At 38.2% G+C, this 18,893-nt stretch overlaps 1 protein-coding gene across 8 annotated transcripts in view; it reads left to right on the top strand.

Annotated features, from left to right (window-relative positions):
- Positions 1–18,893, top strand: part of adgrb3 (adhesion G protein-coupled receptor B3) — an 85,954-nt gene that overhangs the window by 56,153 nt on the left and 10,908 nt on the right. For all 8 annotated transcript variants that reach the window (XM_088384793.1, XM_088384792.1, XM_088384791.1 and 5 more), the window contains 8 exons: positions 1,293–1,439; positions 2,167–2,242; positions 3,160–3,262; positions 3,369–3,412; positions 11,495–11,621; positions 12,579–12,682; positions 12,776–12,878; positions 17,780–17,930. In XM_088384793.1, the coding sequence (XP_088240919.1) occupies positions 1,293–1,439; positions 2,167–2,242; positions 3,160–3,262; positions 3,369–3,412; positions 11,495–11,621; positions 12,579–12,682; positions 12,776–12,878; positions 17,780–17,930 (855 nt within the window). The remainder of the gene's footprint in view (positions 1–1,292; positions 1,440–2,166; positions 2,243–3,159; positions 3,263–3,368; positions 3,413–11,494; positions 11,622–12,578; positions 12,683–12,775; positions 12,879–17,779; positions 17,931–18,893) is intronic.

Below are 18,893 nucleotides of genomic sequence, written 5' to 3'. Positions count from 1 at the left end.
CGATTAAAGAGATTACCTGTATACTGGTTGTCAGGTGCCACTTCGAGCTCGGATTAGGTACTTTTCTATTGGGAGCACATTTATGTAAGCAACAGTAAGGATATTTTTTATTTTGCTCCAGGGCTCCCTCTCCAGTTGTCTGGTTTACCGAGGTGAAGTTTGATAGTAATAATGCCCCAAAAAAGTACATAGTACATTTTATTTAGTCTGTTGAACAACCACTATCTGGCTAAATTCAAGCTCACTGAAATCCACTAATTTGTAAAAAAAGTTTATTAACGTAAGAGCACTATACACCAATAAAATTGTTTGTGTTATGATAACATGTTATGAAAAAAAAGATGGGTTCCTTATTGGTTGTTTTTACAATAAGGAAGAGTAAAGCTAGGGCTGACACTAAGTAGTAATGCAACATGAAAAGTAGGTGGCCCACCGTACTTGCCAATTTTGGGTTTTGGATAATAGAGATATTTTTTATTGGTGTATTGGCCCTTTTTTTTTGCCTTATATTTACCACATGAAGGAAAATTATGCGTACAGAGTTGCTTTTCTTATATTCAACAAATGAGTCTGTTTACTATTGAGGACAATAGATAAATATGCTATTTTTAGTTATGGTTATGAAATGAGTACCAGATAAGGCTTAATAATGAGGCTGCGCTGATGATACCAGTTGAGAACTATTGTGATAGACCGTGAAATAAGATGTCTTCGGTTGGCATGGTAATGACACAAACACTATTCACATAATTATAAGACAGAGAACCATCAAAACGGTTTCTGTTAGTTTAAGCTGTTATTGCTTATAAGGCTGAAAGTTATTAGTAGTATAAATTAGATTTATATTCTATGTACTTGCTTAATGGAGCCAATAGGAAAATGGGGTAATGGGATGTTTTGTTTTCTCAGCCCGGGTGAAGTTAATCTTGCTTTTCCATTGCATGAATAATTGTTTGTGTTTGCTTTGTTGGAAAGTTGAATAATAATGTTAAAATCAAATACATTTAGAACTGAAATGGTAAAATCTGAGTGTTGGGTTTCCTCGACTTGGGGTCATCATTAATATTTAATTTTCAATATATGGTTAAGTATTTGGGTTAAAACATGGAGGACATTTATGAAAAAGGTTTAACGAGCAGATTTGGGAAATAATAAAACATTATTTCTCAGTTCATTGGCACCTGAACAATTCAGGGTATGTCAGCTGAGAATTAAGTGGGCTTTAAATTCATACAAGCTGCTCTGAGTTCATCGATACATGACCTACACGTTTAACTGTGTTATTTGTGCAGTGGCCAGCATCCAGCGACTTCCAGCCGTGTCAGTCATGACTGACATCAACTTCCCAATGAAGGGCCGTAAAGGCATGGTGGACTGGGCTCGGAACTCTGAAGATAAGGTGGTCATCCCAAAAGTCCTCTTTGTCTCCCAAAGTGCAGGTTGGTCTCCCAATATATCACAGAGCTTCCTGAAGCTATAGAAATAATCTCTTAATCGTACATTTATTCAAATATATTATTCAGTGCAGTCGCTTTCCTATTTTTCAATTCATTGCCTATCGAGTTTATTTCCCACTGAGTGCATAATGACAAACCTGGAGGCCATTATTAAAGCTGGCAAATAAAAATCACATTTCTTAACTTCAATCGAAGGGGTTAGGTCAGCCTTGCCTAGTCATGCTTGTTCACTCACAGTCGACTCAGCAGTTCCTGCTTTCTTATCAAGTGCTTGCCGTTTAGGTTAATTGCTGTTATCTCCCTATACTGGAATATATCACAGATAACAAAATAAATGCCTACAGAAACTGCACCAAATTTGTTATCCCAACTGTTCTCATTCTTTTTCGTTTTGAAAGTTTCACGGTTTGAATGAGTGAAGAAGTTGTAATAATAACTGGCAAAAAAATAAAAACAAATACGTATGTAATCATAATCTTTAGAAACTCTACTTCATAATTTTGAGTATGATTTTAGCATTAAAAGATGATCATTGAAAATGCATTTAAATTGTATATCAGGATGTGTATGATACATGAACGAATGAGCTTTGGATTTACTTTGTAAAATTACATTTCGTTTTCTTGCAATGTAATAAATTTACTCCTGAAAATGTTTCTTTTTTTTTATTAATTCTGTTTATCTATTGTTAACTCTTGTTTCCCTTTAGACATGGAGAGATCCCCTGTTTTCATTTTAGGAACAGTTCTTTACAAGACTCTTGGCCTCATGCTACCTTCACCAAAGTAAGAACACTGTGTTTAACTTGTCTGTATTTTCAACTGAAACCCGAAGAACGATACAAAATACAAGTTTTTCTCTTTTTTAATCATTAGAATTTGCTTAGTAGTCATTTCTTGGAGTTGTAGATCAACTCCCAAAGCCAGACAAGCCATTGCAATGGAAGCAGAGCAGCTGGCCTTTTGCGTGTACAGGTATATGCTGGGGACGTGTGTCTGCAAGTGAGATGTGACAGTGAACTCTCTCAGCAGTAAAAGCAGATCAAAACCAAGTGGCAGACGAAAGAGGGTTCCCTTTCTGCCCAAATGTCAAGCTTGCAAAGTTCTAAAATGAACACAATAACTTCTTCCCTCTAAATGCAGTCATTCAGGTGCACTCAGAGCGGCACACTGCAGAGTTCAACAAAAAGTCCATTGATATCCATTTTACAGTATGTTCTGAAAAGAGTTTCAAAGCGTATAAAAGGTCTGACAAAAAATATTCTCAGCTCCACTGGTGTTGGAAAGACAGCCTTCCTTTGTGAGGCTAGCAGTTTCCAGCTTTGCTTCTGCTCTCCTCTAAAAAGCGACTATTCTGTTGAATCGCTCGTAATAATTTTTGAAACAGCACTTTAGTAAGTAGCACATCTTAAATAAGAGAGGCCAAATCAGCATCATGTTCATTCTGGCAAACATTAGGGAATCCAAAAGCTGTCCAAAATGCTTTATGGTTGTCTACAACTATTTGCGTTTATAGTCCTCCTTCTAAAGGCAATGTTTTTGATATTGCTCTTATATTAGACTCCTATGAGATTGCGCCGGTTAAAGTGTCCAGTTATTGTACAACAACTTTCGAGGTCTCAAAGTAATAGAAAATGTTGTCGACAGGATAATTCAAACAATGACATTTATTCATTCTGTCATATTTTTTGTGTGCGTTTCAGGAACCACACAATTGTGAACTCCAAGGTCATTGCTGTCACTGTCAGGCCAGAGCCTAAGGCCATCCAGTCCCACCTGGAGATTGAGTTGGCTCACCTGGCCAATGTAAGCACAGATTCACACTCTCCCAAACCAAAGTTTTCATGTGGTTTAAATTGTTGTCATCATTTAATTGTTCGGTAAACATGTTCTCCAATTCTATGTCTTACAGGGAACACTCAACCCTCACTGTGCACTGTGGGACAACAACATAATGTGAGTAAAACTGCATCCCACTTATTCAATTCCATGTGAAGCTTTGAGAATTGTTCAGTGAAGCAAGCAAGTTACAAATTTATTTTTGTATCAATCAGGAAAAATGATTTTGGGAATTTTGGAAGTAATTTATCATTACAGAAAAAATGTTATAGCTGTGAAGTCTTATTAAGTCCTGAATTACTGTATAACTGAATTATTTGATTTTTGGAGGCAACTGTTATGGTTTTGAAAAAAGTAAATCTCTAATGGTAGGTTAGTGCGGTAAATTAAGCCTGGAGCATGTTGTGAATGGTGTAGACATGATAAATACCAGACCTCTTGAGCATATTATATCCAGCAGTATTCAAAATCTTTTTCCTGATGCAGCCTAATATTATCAAAGGGTTTACAAGAAGATTGGAAAGGAGATGACTGAAAATTTATCTGAGGTTTATCTTGAATTGCAGTACTTTGGTCTTTGTGTGTCGGATGTATTTGAAAACTTATAATGCCGATGTCTTGTATGCACCAATAATAATGGAGATTAGAAAACAAACAAGATATTTGAGCAGAGAAGTTTGATACCAGGATTTCAATTGTCAATTGTCACGATCCTGTTGGCTATAAAATCCAGTTGTATCATTACAAAACATTTGTGAAAGGTAGAGTGCTGAAAATGAGAAAAGTGCCAATTTGAACACTCACTTCATCAACACGAGCCACCTTTTGTTTTTCGAAATTAATTCTTGTATTGACATGGAATAAGCTTTCCTCCAGAAACTACAAGAATACTGCCAACAAACTTTGGATGAAGTGTAGTCTTGTGTGGAAACAAGAATAGCAAAAATATTGTGCAGAGTTTTCAGTTGAGGAGCTGCTGCCACTTTTACATCAAAACTAACATGAGTCAGCCATGACTCATGACAGTCACGCCTTCAAACCACAGCTACAGTATAGAAGTAGTTACGCAACTCTGCTTTTACATAGAACAACATTAGATCAATATCCTATTAGCCAGAGAAGATGCATCAATAAGGAAATGTGGATTAAAAAGGATTCACAACACTCAAGACTACACCATCCATAGTTTCAAAATGAGTCTTTCATCATCATCCAGTCTGCATGTCCTGATTTTGAATTCTTTGTATTTATTTTTTATGTTGGTTGATCATGCTGGCTGACTCTGCTTTTGCCAGCCTTCTTGCAGAATGTGGAGCATGTTACTTGAATGGTTCAGTCTGCTCAAATGGACAATTTTCATGTACTGTATTGGATGAAACAGTTGTTGCTTGTAGCCATTGCACAAAGGAGTTCCATGACTCAGTGTGTTGAATGTGCTGCACAACATTGAAGCCCACATTTTACATAATGCAAGCTTACTGGATGATGACATTGTTGAATATGCTGTAGCCTCTCAGCCCACATTTAGTTTGTCTGCGTGTGTTGTAAACACATGCAGGTGCCTCTATTGTTTCCCTTTTGTATCTTTCAGCAAAGTAGCTGATGTTTGCATAAATTTTATTCCAAATGATATGAATTTAAAGTACTTTTTTTCACCCTAAGTGACTTCAGGTTTTATTGAATCAACCACGAATGGAATTATTCACTATATAGACAAAAACATCTTCTTACCTGAACGTAGCTGTACCTTTACATAGCATAACCAACAAGTATCATCATCGGCTGTACTTTCACCTAGAAGTGAATTTGCATTTATTAGAAAGCCATAAAGGAGCATTCTCCAATGAGGATGCAATTTCTACAGCAAAATATCTTTGATTGAAGACATTTTTTCCTTTCTTGAGGGCAGCTGGTCTATTTCAAAACAGAAAAGACACAACTGGGACAACTCCCCATATGTTTGTATGACTTTCAACAAAGCCGGTGTTTATTACCTCCATTATTTTATGATCCACACCCAGTCATTTTTATCGGCAAATGACTCCGCGGGGTGATTATCGTTGCACACAGTTGGCGAGTCCGATTAAAATAGGAGATGCTTTCATAACACCGTTGAGGAGGGGAAATATACCATCTGTCAGACATGTTGTTTTAAACAATACAAGCGTGTGAGGATGGGAGTTTTGTTTATGTGTAGCTTGGTGCACTGACTAATTGTAAGCCTGGGTCAGACCTTGTGGATACGCCTGAAACCTATGAGGCTGTGTAGCAGCTGTTGCGGAATGTTTATTTACTGGATACAAAAGAGCATTCAAAATCTAATGTTAGGACACAGGTGATTTTTTTTTAGAAGGTGGATTACAGACAGATCAGACGCTTTCAAAGGCTGTATAGATAGACAGAAAATCCAAATCCACAAAAACACAGATCATGACAATTAAAGTAATACAAATACTGTTAAATAACTATGGGTGTGAAATGTATTTAGAATGTACTGTATTCATGATTTCTTTTTAAATGAGATCATTTTTAATAATCATTTATAAATCACCAATAGGTGACCCTTGAAGTAAAAATTATACACTTAAAATTGTGATAATTCAAGTTGCACTTTAAATTTTAAACTCACCACCTATGATATTTATTTATTTATTTATTTATTCATTCATTCATTCATTCATTCGTTCATTCATTCATTCATTCATTCATTCTGTTTACTTTTAGTCTGACCCAGATTTGACTATATTTAGAAATGTAGTCCTTGGTTAAAAATTGTGTTAATGCCAACATTTAAAGGGTCCAGATTGTCTCAAATAATACTTAAAGGCAGTCCGAATTCAGAATGACATTCCAATCCAGCCATTTTTGCATTTCCCTGCCATTTAAAGCTTCAAATCTACTAAATCTACGTTGACCACAGTGTTTCAAGCCAAATGATTATCTTCTTGATTTTTAAATTCAAAGTCAAAGTCAAAGTCTTCTTTATTGTCAATTCCTCCGCATGTCAAGACACACAAAGAGATCGAAATTACGTTTCTCACTATCCCAGGGTGACAAGACAGAGTTCACAACGCACATACAAGTAAACAACACAGGAAAAATAAAACAAGAAGATGAACAATAAGAGTGAAATTGTGCTCCTTCATAGATTATCTTCTAAATGTAGTAAAAGGTTTCACTAATCTGGAATTTGTCACGTCAGGATTAGCCACATCTCACCACTGTTTTAACACATTTCAAAAATGCTCAGCATTGCACATGCTAGAAAAAAATATCCTGCTATTTAGCGGTTGTTTCCTCCTGTTTATGTTAATACATTATGATATAAAACCAAATGGGTTTTGCAATATGTTTCTTTTGTTCATTTTAACTGCAATGCCAAGACTCATGCTGGATTTACGAAGGATTTACTCTCTGAGCTACTTAGAGAGAGAATTTGGTGTGTTTTGTAAGTTTGTAACAAAATGAGACAAAGCACCTCAATCTTTATAGTGGTTGAGAAGGATTTGTAAGGATTCATGAGGTGATGTTAATTCCCATTTTTCACCTGCAACATTCATGTATAAGTGAAACTTTGGTGGAGCACTTCTACAAGATGTACCTCTTGAATATCATACAGAATCAAGGCTGATCAATAATTCACATTTGGAGTGGTGAGAAGCATCTGCTGCATCTTAATTCTGGCTCGAGGCCAAATGGGCCACATTGCAAGATGAGACCAAATTTAGATTAAAGATGCAAGATGAAATTGTTCTTATTGACGGTGTTGCGCTGGAAAAATCCATCAATTTGTATCCATTAATTTTATTTATTTGTCAAAGTGATTTTTTTAATAGATTTTTCTACATTGGGTGTTGCCAAAAGTCAGGCAACTCATTTTTCAAGAAAACGGTCATTTTCATTCTGTTATGAAACCAAAGACATAAACCGAATCATTTCTACATTGTATTTTGATTGAAAACAATGGAGACTGAAGTGACAAGCTATCATCCATTTGCAGCAGTGGCATTATCTCAACCTTGTCTGGGGCATTATTTGCATGTCACATCGATGACCGTATGGGTCAAGTAATCATTGTCAGAGCGAGCGTCCTCTCCATGACGCTAGCTTGCCAACTCAGCAGGCTTATGCTCGAGGCAATGTCCTATCCAAAGGGATGAGACATGGAAGGGGACAAGGGACGTGTTAGCAGAATCAATCGATGACTTCAATCATATAATGAAATTTATTATAAGACAATTATCTCATGTACGATAATTTAATTTGAAAAATAAGGGGGGCATGGAAGAAGGACTAAGGCTGTTTTATAAATTACAGATGTTGAATCACAGCTGAAAGTTGGTGATGCATCTTAAGAGTTCAAGATACTCCACTCTAGTTTTACTCTGCGAAATACTTTTTTTTATTTGGTTTCAATTTGCTTCACTTTGACAAAGAGCCTATTTAATAGTTTCGCTCTTTTGTCACTAGGTTTCTTTGACATTTCCATATCTGAGTTCAGTCGCTGTCAAAATTTTGACGTCACAGTCATCCCAATTGCCGCATTTGCACCCCAATGTGCCCTTGATCTGATTTTGTCTCTACGAGAGAGAGAAAGCTTTTGTTGCCTTTAGTTTAGGTTTTTAATGGAAAGTGCACTGCAGATCAGAAGTGCACAATGCTATCCTTATTTTGATGATATCTGTGTCAAATAGAGCAGAAATGAGAGGTGAGTGTGCTGCTGCTGTTGCTGCTGCTGCTGCTGCAACAAAATTCCTAACTTTTTTCGCAGTAGAAAAAGGTGGATGAACTGGCAAGAACTTAAAACTGCTATTATTGTTTTTGCACATGAAGGTAACAATATAACCCGGCTCTTTTTCTGTGAGGAAATATAGCAAATGAATTGCATATGCAAAGAAAAGCATAGAGTTTTGGGAACTATTTAAGGAGGGAATTTAAGGCCTGTGTGCTATATAAGGCCTTTGAGGGCATTTGATCTGTCTCACCATGCAATCCTAAAAACAAATCAAACCTCAGAGGAACTCTTATAAAAAGCCCCAAAACATTTAAGCCACAAGTATATCATAATGAGCATTTACTTCGTCTTGCATCATATTTCCTTTAGAAATTTAATATAGAAGTCTACTCGTAAATGGCTCCTGATTAAAAAAAAACAAAAAGTTCCCTAGCCCAGATTTAACTCTTAAATGCAATTTGTAAGGACCTTTAGGACATGGTTTGGTGGTGTTTGTCTGAAAATGAATACCAACTGTGCTTAAAGGTCGACATGTCTTTTTGTCACATTGCGGTCATGTGTCTTGTATATTAACGTCTAAAAATATTAAACAGGAGCCTTGTCACAAATGTCACTCCTGGACTTTTTAATGCCAGGTTGTCACAGGCACCTCCTGGTCAACAGGCTGTATAAATTAAGCATGTCTTCATATCAAGAGTGACATTCAATAGTCCCAAGTCAGCATGCACCGCGAAGGTCATAAACTATAGCCAAGGTGTCAAATATTAATCGTCAACAAGACGGCCTCTCTGGCCCCTACAGAAACTTCTCCAAAGTTGAAAATGATCATGTGCAGTTCTCACCAAGGGAGTTGTGACTTCATTTCAAACAACAAGTCATCAATCAATACCTGTGGCTGGTTGAAGGCTGTGAGCAGCACTTCATCACAGCCCTACATGGAATTACCTGAAACAAACAAGCACAAAAAGTCAGCTCAACAAGTACAGGAAACATTTGCTGATTTCCAAACAGGCCTATGTTTGGCTTTCATTGATGACTGACCGTGTCTAGACCACTCTCCCCTTGGAGCCATGCAATTGTTCTCCGACTGGCTTGGATCAACACCTTTTGGGTGGTAAAAACTGAAAAGAAGAAAAAAAAAAAAGAACATACAATTCGGCAGCACAGACTCACACAATTATCTGGAAAGGAGTTTTAAAAAATGGATCTGTGGCCCCAGTGGAATGAATCCATGCTCAGTCGTGTCTTTGAGTCATTTCAAAGATTTTGCAGACCTCTTGGGTATAACTGAAGGTTAATTGCCAGATAGACATGATGTGTTTGTGTGTGTGTGAGAGAGAGAGGGAGAGAGAAAGTTGAGTGTTGCAATTGCTTTGATTTGTACATTTATGGTTTAAAGTCCACCAATTTCCAGAGCTTGAGCTGAGAGACGAAGTGTGCCTGACTGTTGCTATGGTGAGGATCCTCATTGACAGCCAGCTCTCCAATCATGTCCACGGCCTACATGATGCCCACTTAAAATGATTTTTTTTTTTTTTGCAAAAGTCGTTGAGCCAAAGAAAAAAGGGATTTTCACGTTATATATCATAAGTGGATCCACACTTTAGCTGTCCACTCAGCTTAATTAATTATTATCTTGTCAGGCTCAGTCAGATGAGTCGTGCTTAAAAATGATTTGAATCGGTCCAATGCGTCAGCTGAATAGCAAGAGATAAGAAGAAACGTGTAGCACTTGTTAATTCAAGCTCTGGAATGGGAAGAAGAGATGATAAGGGACCACATAGTAGATTTTATTTTATTGATGTGTGAGTGTGAGCAGACAGGCTGGAGCTGCTCAGCCCTTTTGGGAAATTCAGACTACAGTCTCCACTGTCCCTTCCTGGAATAATAAACATTGCTGCCATATTGATCAAATGACACAGCAGAGGTTGCTTGGTGCATTAATATACACCTAGCAATACACTCACAAGTCATAACATTAACCTGCAAGATTGATTTAGATGTGATATAAAAGCTGTATCAAATAATGGGCCTTTAGAATGATGGTTAAGTTTTTGTTTGCACTGTCAGGCAGTTATTGTTTGCTATTGTTGATGTTGCACTATTTTCTTTTCTTTCTTTTTTAGCTTACGGGTAAATAATACATGAATCTCAATGACAACGTTCAGGGATATACAGGAAGTCGTTATCTATAAATCCTCTTCTGATTGAATTTAGGCTCGTGTAGCATTGGCAGAGATCTGTGCTCTGGAGTTTTTTGTTTGTGCATTGCATCGTTTGGTTCAAAATATTATACACACATTGTTAGACACCACTACGAACTAAAAGGGAATGATATACACTAGATATATAGATATAGATAGATATATAGATATATAAAGCTATATAGATAGATGGATATAGATATAGATAGATAATATGTTTTGTCAGGAAATATGTTTTGGATGTTGTGACACGTAACAGGTGATTCTTAGCTCATATCATATGAAGAAGTTCAGAGTCACGGAGAGTTATTGATTTATTTTGGTTTATTTTATTTTAAATTTGTTTATCTATAGTATAAAAAGTAGAAACATTGGTGTGACAATTAACGACTCAAATGAAAATATGAATAACAAACAGAGGTGCTCCCATTCCCCAACACAGTCATGTGAAGTGGATACCGGTAGCAACCATTCACATAGCTCCGGCGGGGTGGTCTCACTTTTGCGGGGTACAAATTTTACTCGCTTCTTGCCCAAGGGCGACCACCCTTTTAGTCTTACGATGACTTTGAGGAATTATCCCGAAGCATTATTATCCCCGCATTGGAAGTGGATCCCCAGCCGAGTCAACACAGTCCGCGATAGCGCGCATATCTGCTCTCATTGGGCCAGCCTCCCCCCTTCTCTGACGCCGGCTAAGAGTCGCGCAGCATCAGTCTGATTCCAGGGTGAAAAATCCTTGCTAGGAAGCGTCCAAAGGCTGCTAATTAAAGCAGTGCAGGGGGAGAGAAAAAAAGCAAGGAAAAGAACGGAATAACAGGTGCGTAAAGAGGGGGAAAGCGGCCGCTCGGAACGGAGGCATGTGGATGGAATAAAAAAAAAAGAAAGAAAGACAGAGTAAGAGAAAGGAAGCACAGGAAGCGATGCAGGTAAATATGACCGCTCGTGTTTAAGCGTTATTGATAACTGCGCGGTATGTTTATGTTGGAATCAGCACACGGGTATGTGGACAGCTCCCTTACCAACCCCCTCCTCCTTTCCGCCGAAGCTCTCTCTGCTCTCTTGGCGCTGTACAGCTGCATGCTCCGAGAGCTGCGGCGCTTTTCTTTTTCATTTGTTTATTTCATTATTTTCTGTAGCCCTCGCGCATGTTCTGGCCGTATGAATAATACAAGTATAAAAAAAAGAAGAAGAATTGCGTCCCGTCAAACGCCACATGAGGAAGGAGCGTGTTTGAAAATCGCCTTCTTATGGTTGCAGGAACGATTCTTGGGGAGCTTGGTCCACAAAGGCGTGTAGAACTGTGCTGACAGATGCCTCGCATACAAAATGCTTATGTGATCGTGTGTCTACCTTCGCCATTTTGGCTCAGCAACCCAGAGAAATGGTAAGTGATCCGTCGTTCTTATTCATTATTATCTTTTTCTTTAGGGTAGGATAAGAAAGGGGGCGCTAATCCAGTTAATTCGATGCTGAGGGTGGAGTTTGTGCGTGTTTGTGTGTGGCAATGACGGGGGGTCTTTTCTAGTCTATACACAGTAACTCTGTGTTTGTCATCTAACACGCGTTTTTCCTCAAAAATAAGCTTAAAGTCGCCATACGTTTTTTTTCACTATCCTATCTTGTGGCTTTAATAATGCACGACAATGGATTGGGAAAAAAATTGTAGTCCCAGTTTGTTTTATTGGAGAAATTAACCGTGAGAACATAGAGTGCTCACAGTACAGTACAGCCTGGCCTGCATTGGCTTGCAGCAGAAGGTCCAGAAATTACTGCTAGGCCCCAGTCACGCTACTTAAAATTAATAGTATTGAGCATTTTAATAATAATAATAATAATAATAATAATAATAATAATAACAATAAATTCACATCAGAATCTAGAGTATTAGTCTTTTATGTAACATTGCAATGGAGATGGAGGAGACAGTACATAGTGTGTGCATTACATACTTGCATGTTTAGTTGTAGTATTTATTCACTTCCTCTGTTGCCAGCACTCCCAGTTTTGTTGTATACCTGTTGTACAATTACAATAAAAGCATTCTATTCTATTCTATTCTATTCTATTCTATTCTATTCTATTCTATTCTATTCTATTCTATTCTATTCTATTCTATTCTATTCTATTGACACACCTAACAACGCATCACACACTCTGGAGCTCCCCTAGAGGGAAGGGTGAATACAATGACCACTACACAAGCCACTTCTTCAATACACATGAACAAACATTATGCACCTATTGTGTTGTGGCTTATTTTGGACTGGTCCCCTCTGTGCGCATCAGTAAATATTGACTGTCTTGCATGCAATGTTGGATCTCCTGCTGTCCTGCTCCACAGACCATGGAATACTCAGGGGTCCCATCTGTGACGCTGATAGTTGGCTGCGGTCTGTCATGCCTCGCCTTGATCACGTTGGCGGTGATCTACGCCGTGTTATGGAGGTAATAGATGACTGCTCCATGATGAGAAAACGTTAAATTATGTGTCTTCTATTTAAAAGTGCAGTCTCATTTTTATGTCCTCTGCTTCCTTAGATACATCCGCTCGGAACGATCCATCATCTTGCTTAACTTCTGCTTATCTATCATCTGCTCCAATATATTGATCCTTGTGGGGCAAACACAAACACACAATGTGGTAAGTGTCATTTCCTCATTTCGTGGTAGTAGTGCCTCTAAAGAGATTTATAGAGGTCCAATGATTGTAAAAACAAACACAATGGAATCAAATGAATGCAATTTGGGGACTTGTACTTTCCATGTTAAGCTTGGGTTTGATGTCACAAGGAAATGCAGCATTCCCTGTAACTTTTCAGAGCTCTTATGGATGCTTTGAACTTTGAAAAGTAGGGCCAGGCACTGTACAAGCAATCAAATTCTGTCCATATCATTTTCCCAAGTCTTGAGCCAATATGGTGTATGACTTGGAAATTGTATGCAACTAGCAGGGGCACAAATAATTCAGCCGCAACTGCTTTGCAATCTAAAGAACGACAACATGATAGCCTCTCCTGGTAGTAGTAGTATTTTTATTACTATCTCCAATTTCTTTAACCATATATATTATAAATAACAAGTAATTGGATATTATTTCCCCTATAGTCAACAACAAATCAAGAAAATGTAGTCAGATGTCCATCTCAATTGAGAATGTTGGCTTTATATTCTTTTTTTAACTCAAGTTTTACCAGAAGGAACTAAAAGATTTATAGGATACAACTAACATTAAATAAGCATATTCCCACAACATTTTCTAAAGACTAAGTTGCAGGAAAAGTGTTTCAAATGTTTCTTAGTGTTTTGTTAAGAGGCATAAGAAGACTGAACATGGGGGAGAGAAAAAAAAAACTGCATTTATCGGATGTGTAATCTGTTTTATGGTGCGTTTTGCATGCCAGCTGTTCTCCGTGTTATAGAGTGCAAACAAACAAGAATGTAACCGCTTTAGTGCAGCCCCTGTCAAGCAAATGGCTCGTTTTCTTTTGGGTACCATGCTAAGAAGCCTTTAGTATGAACATAACCTGAATGGAAAATAAAGTATTCCTTGCAGTTCAAGGTTGAATAGTTCAAGGTGGAGTGTCAGATGGTCTTAAATCGAGTTATATTGTCCTTGGCAACACTGACTGACCAAATGTGGCTCATCTAGACATTTGTCGCCAAAAAAGGAAAAATTACAAAACAACGGATGACTCTGAAGTGATGACTTGAAATTATTTTGGAAGGGTTGGGGGGTTCTAATGAGCAGCTCTGCAATAGTTTGCCAGTGGGTTTTGTAGCATATGACACATACACGCCAGGGAACATGGTGCACCACTCAGTCAAAGACTAATGAAGCAGTTGAGAGAATATCTTCAGCAATCTTAAAAGTTCAACTGTAGCTTAAAAGCAACTCTTGTACTTTTCTCAATTCAGTGAGACACTTCAGACATTTTTGTTCTTTGTTGTTGTTGTTGTTGATAATGAAAGGCTGAAGTTGACGTTTAAGTGAGGAGGATTCAAAAGGACAATGGCAGCTCCTCATAAATATGCATTAGCGCTCCAGCTTCGGTTAGTGGCCTGTAAAGGATTACAAAAAAAGTTTGGCAAACAGTTGTTATGATTTACTAGCTGCCCACACAGATGCCCTCCTCAGTCATTTGGCAGCACTACGCTGACACATTGTCAGATTACAAAGACATGTTATTGTGTCAATTGTGGGATTGAAGTTATACTTTTACTCAGATCCACCATCCTGTCTCATGAGTCTAGATTATTTATTTTGCCGAGTGCTCGCTCATCAAACTGAATTGTTACTTGTGGATCCTTTTTGTGAAGGTAAAACTTATCAGGAAGAAGATGGCCTTGCCAGAGGTTTTTACAGGACACTTCATAAATCAGTGTTTATGCTCAGTGAAAATGAAATCATGGATAATGAACGATGGCAGGAAAGAGGAACTGCATAAAATGTGATTTGCTGGCACACACACCTATGTTTGAATCCTCAAAGAAAGGTCAACGTATTGCATAAAGAATATTTCTGCCTGTTGCATTTGTCAAAATCGGAATCCACACATGATGAAATCCTGGCTGGTCCACATTTATCTGGTGCACAGTCGCAGCCAAGACGATGACTGCACAGAATTGATCCAAGGAGGGATTTTAAAACCGGGTTGATTTTAAGCCTTGTCTGATTCAATCAAGTCATCTTCATGTCTTGATTACAAGGACCGCCATTTATCAAATAATACGCACTGAGTCCTCTTAATTATATATTTGCATCATTTGTATCTTCAGTGGGTTGATCAAAATCCTCGAGCATACTGAAAATATAACTCCCAACAATCAGACACAGCTATTTCAAAGAGACCTCCAACCAAAGTAAGATAACATTGCTTGAAAGATTTTTTTTAGAAAGCAAACGGTGCTTCATGTTTTTGGAGCCGGTAATTGCATGGTGAGCCTTAATTGGTCACCAAGAACTAAGAGATGTTCCACCAATAATTGGCAAGCTAGATTCTTTTTGTCAGGCTCTTTCAGTGCTGTTGAAAAGAAAGTATAAATAGAAATAATTGTGCCTTTATTTGTTTTTAAGGCACTCCACTCGTGTTGCAATAATATTTGAGAAATATTCCATGAGTTTGATCAGAACTCGTGTTAGAGCAGTAGGCCAGCGAAAACATAGTCCTGGTGTGGGTTTAATTGCTGTGCTGCATGACATCGCCTCACTTGTTGTTGCTCCAACTCTTGAAAGAAGTGCATGTAATTGGCTCCATTGTTTGTGGATTCTGGGTTGCTTGTCACCTAATAGAAATCATCTCTGAGTTGCGGAGGTGTCCTCTCGGGAGCAGGAGCTTCAGTGAGTCACCTCTGCATGTCTGTGCTTTGCCTTTGTCCTCTCTGTTTTCATGTTGCTTTGCAAAAGGCAAATCAAGACACACGGGCACTGTTGTGATTTACAAAAATTAGAATTGGAACCCGAACTCCCGCAAACTTACAATATTATTTTAGTGTTCCACGCTTAAAAACTAGATGTATTACAGGATGAGAAATATTTTATTTATAGTCTGCAGCAAGCAAAGAGTTCTGCTGCAATCTATAAGAAAGAATAGTAAATAATGAAACAATTCACAATGATTGGCAAATAAAACTGTTTTGTGCTCTAAGGGATTTAGTATGAAACGTTAAGCCAACATGAATTTAATCCAATTAGAGTCAGTTACTAATACTTCAAAAGTATTATTTTCTTCAAATGTATTACGGAAATCCCCTTTTGCATACACTGAATGCCACCAGTGCCACGAGTGTATCATGTAATGGTGTTTGAGAGTTTGTTGCAACAATTACTCTTTAATATACCAACATATAGAAATGATTGAGACTTTCCTTGTGTGGTCTAATTAATTCTTCAGACGTATATTCTGACCAACATGTTTTAACGGTTCTCCTTCTTGCAGGCTTATCAGCTCTATGATATTATAATGTGGTCCCTTCCTCACTTTCTTTGTTTCCATGGATACCAACACAGTGAGCTCCCGACATTTGCTTTTCTAAAGGCCAGTGTGAACTCCCGGTTTCATCCTCGCTCGTTTTGTATGACTGGCTACAGTCGTCCGGTGCTTTCATAATGCGCATAATGATAAGTATTCATCTGCATGCACTTGTGATGTTGAATGGTATAGGCAGATCAGTAAAGCAAATATAATACAAATGACCTGTTTCCAGGAAACAGCAGAGCTGTTTATTCAACACAAGTATTCTGCAGTGAATAGAAAATACACGCTGTTTGTATATTTAGTGTTTTCAATTGCTGGTCGTTATTGAAATAATAACGCATCAGATGCTGTCAATATAATGCTTCAAAATGTACATGAGTTCTGAATTACATATTGGTCGGTTGGTTGGTATGTGACATTACTGAGCAATCGATTGAAGTATGCCTTGGGATTATTAGTAGACCTTGATTGGATTGATACGTTGATACTTTCAAGCATAACTAGAGCATGACTGTGTTGCAAGTAGTTATGGGTTATTAGTTTCACTTACTGTACCAGACACTTCATTAAGTGCACTACGTTTTAAAAATTGAAATACTGTAAAGTGTACAAGAAATTGTGAATTGTGTCAAGCATGTCACACTTTTACCCTCCTTCATTTATTCACAGTTGCCTTGATCCCACGCTACTGAAAAGCTTCTTTTGTCGCGTTTCAATCCACATATATGTGTTTAATGTCTCCCATGGGCTTAAGTAAATACCTACCCACTTGTCGGGTACGCGGTAATACGGGATTATTCTTGTGTTTGAACCCCATGTGCACAGCAGGGGGTGGATTTAGTGTGGTTCTCTCAATGGACACTTACAGGGGAAGTCGCTAGGATGGAATGATGCACTTCACTCTTTACCTCACACTATACTCGACTGCATGACACTACTTGTAGATAAAAAAGTGCAAAGTATCCTCAGTCAGTGTCAGTGTGCCTTGACAAGACTCTTAAGGATGCCTCTTTATTTCTAATCCTCTCGTAAACAATCTCCCTCCGGCGACGTCTCTCCGTGGAACAAAGATGGACGAACTAATGAAGCCGCAAAGAGCCGTTCCATTATTGAGCCGGAATGCTATCTCCTGCTTCCAGTGCAGCCTTCTGCTCTGTCATTTAAGAAGTATTTTGGTTTGTTTGCTCTCATTGCTCAGCATACAACACAACAGTTGACCTTGGCTGCGTGTGGGATCCGCAGCATACTAATGAGGGTCAATGCAGAGGAATGCAACGTCGTGGCCAGATCTTTATGGCCATTGCTGCCTCTGATGCTGCATATCCAACTGGTTCAAATATGTTTTATGTACTGATGGTTTTGGCTTTTAGGGGGAATTGATTGCTATTTTCACCAAGCCAAAGGAGGTTAGTTTCATTATGTGTTTGGATGGCAGAAGCAAGAACATGAACCAAGAACCGTTTTGTGCTCTGATTTGTCATGTTCAAAGCTTGTTTTCAAATTAATGAGAATTTGGAGGCATTTTTTTGATAATTGTACATTTTACTGTTTTTCTATTTGTGATCAGGGTGTCTGCATTATGACAACAGCCCTTCTGCACTTCTTCTTCTTGGCATCGTTCTGCTGGGTTCTCACGGAGGCCTGGCAGTCTTACATGGCAGTGACAGGAAAGGTTCGGACTAGGCTCATCCGCAAGCGCTTTCTCTGTCTAGGCTGGGGTAAGTAAGCGGCAGAATATCTCATTGACAGCTCACTGCTTCTGCCCTTCAACTCAAGGTTCGTTTTGTAAAAGTAATTGTATGAGGAGGCCGGATCGTCATCCTATCAGGCTATGATGCTTTTGCACTCAATTCAACATGGACCAACCTTGAATTATGGGATGGATGGGAGAGAGGTTCCTGAGTTGTTATTCCAGTGTAGAGGTTACATAGCAAGTTACGCAGAGTTGTTCACTGAACATGTAATAGTTGTCATCACATGAATTATATAAAGTAGTGTTGTACGACTTGAATACAACTGTTGTGTAACATTTCCTATTACTTCTACATAATGTCTTTATTTTAACCTTGGTGGGAGAATTTTATTTATTTTTTTATTCCATAGACCCACGAGTCTAATTCAAATTCCAAAAAACCTCAATTGTTCATGATTTCAAAAATATTTGAGTATGTCCTGGTTCAGTGTTCCTTCTTCCAGACAAGCAGAAAGGTCTCTTTTAAAAAGAGAAAAGAAATGTTTTTGAAAGAGCCCACGTTCATTCTTCTTGTTACCTAGCAACAAACATGGCTCTCTTAGTCATTACAAAGCCACTGCTTCGTGAACATAGCTCTAGCTATTCATTTAAAATGATAAGAAACATGCCTCAACAGATTATTGGATGCTAAATCAGACTTTTTTTTCCCCCAGATTCCTCTTCTTGATTAAAAATATACGTGGCATTTGTCATCATTCAGAATCAGAGCAATTTTAAAATGGATTACTAAAGAGATGCAGGGCAAATGTCACCTGTTGTCTCATAATTCCGCCCTGTATGAAATACTGCGGGCGATGATTTATGGGACTCGCGTGTGCGTGAGCACTGCAGAGGCAGACTACGGACGACCACAAGGGCCGCATGCGACTCCTGCCTCCAGGAAACTGATTACATCAATAGCACCTGCACGCGCTTTCCAAAACGTTAA

Source organism: Syngnathus floridae, chromosome 9, assembly GCF_059516105.1.
Source record: "Syngnathus floridae isolate MCC-2025c chromosome 9, RoL_Sflo_1.0, whole genome shotgun sequence".
Classification (NCBI taxonomy): Eukaryota; Metazoa; Chordata; class Actinopteri; order Syngnathiformes; family Syngnathidae; genus Syngnathus; species Syngnathus floridae.
This window is presented reverse-complemented; position numbering and strand designations above follow the sequence as displayed.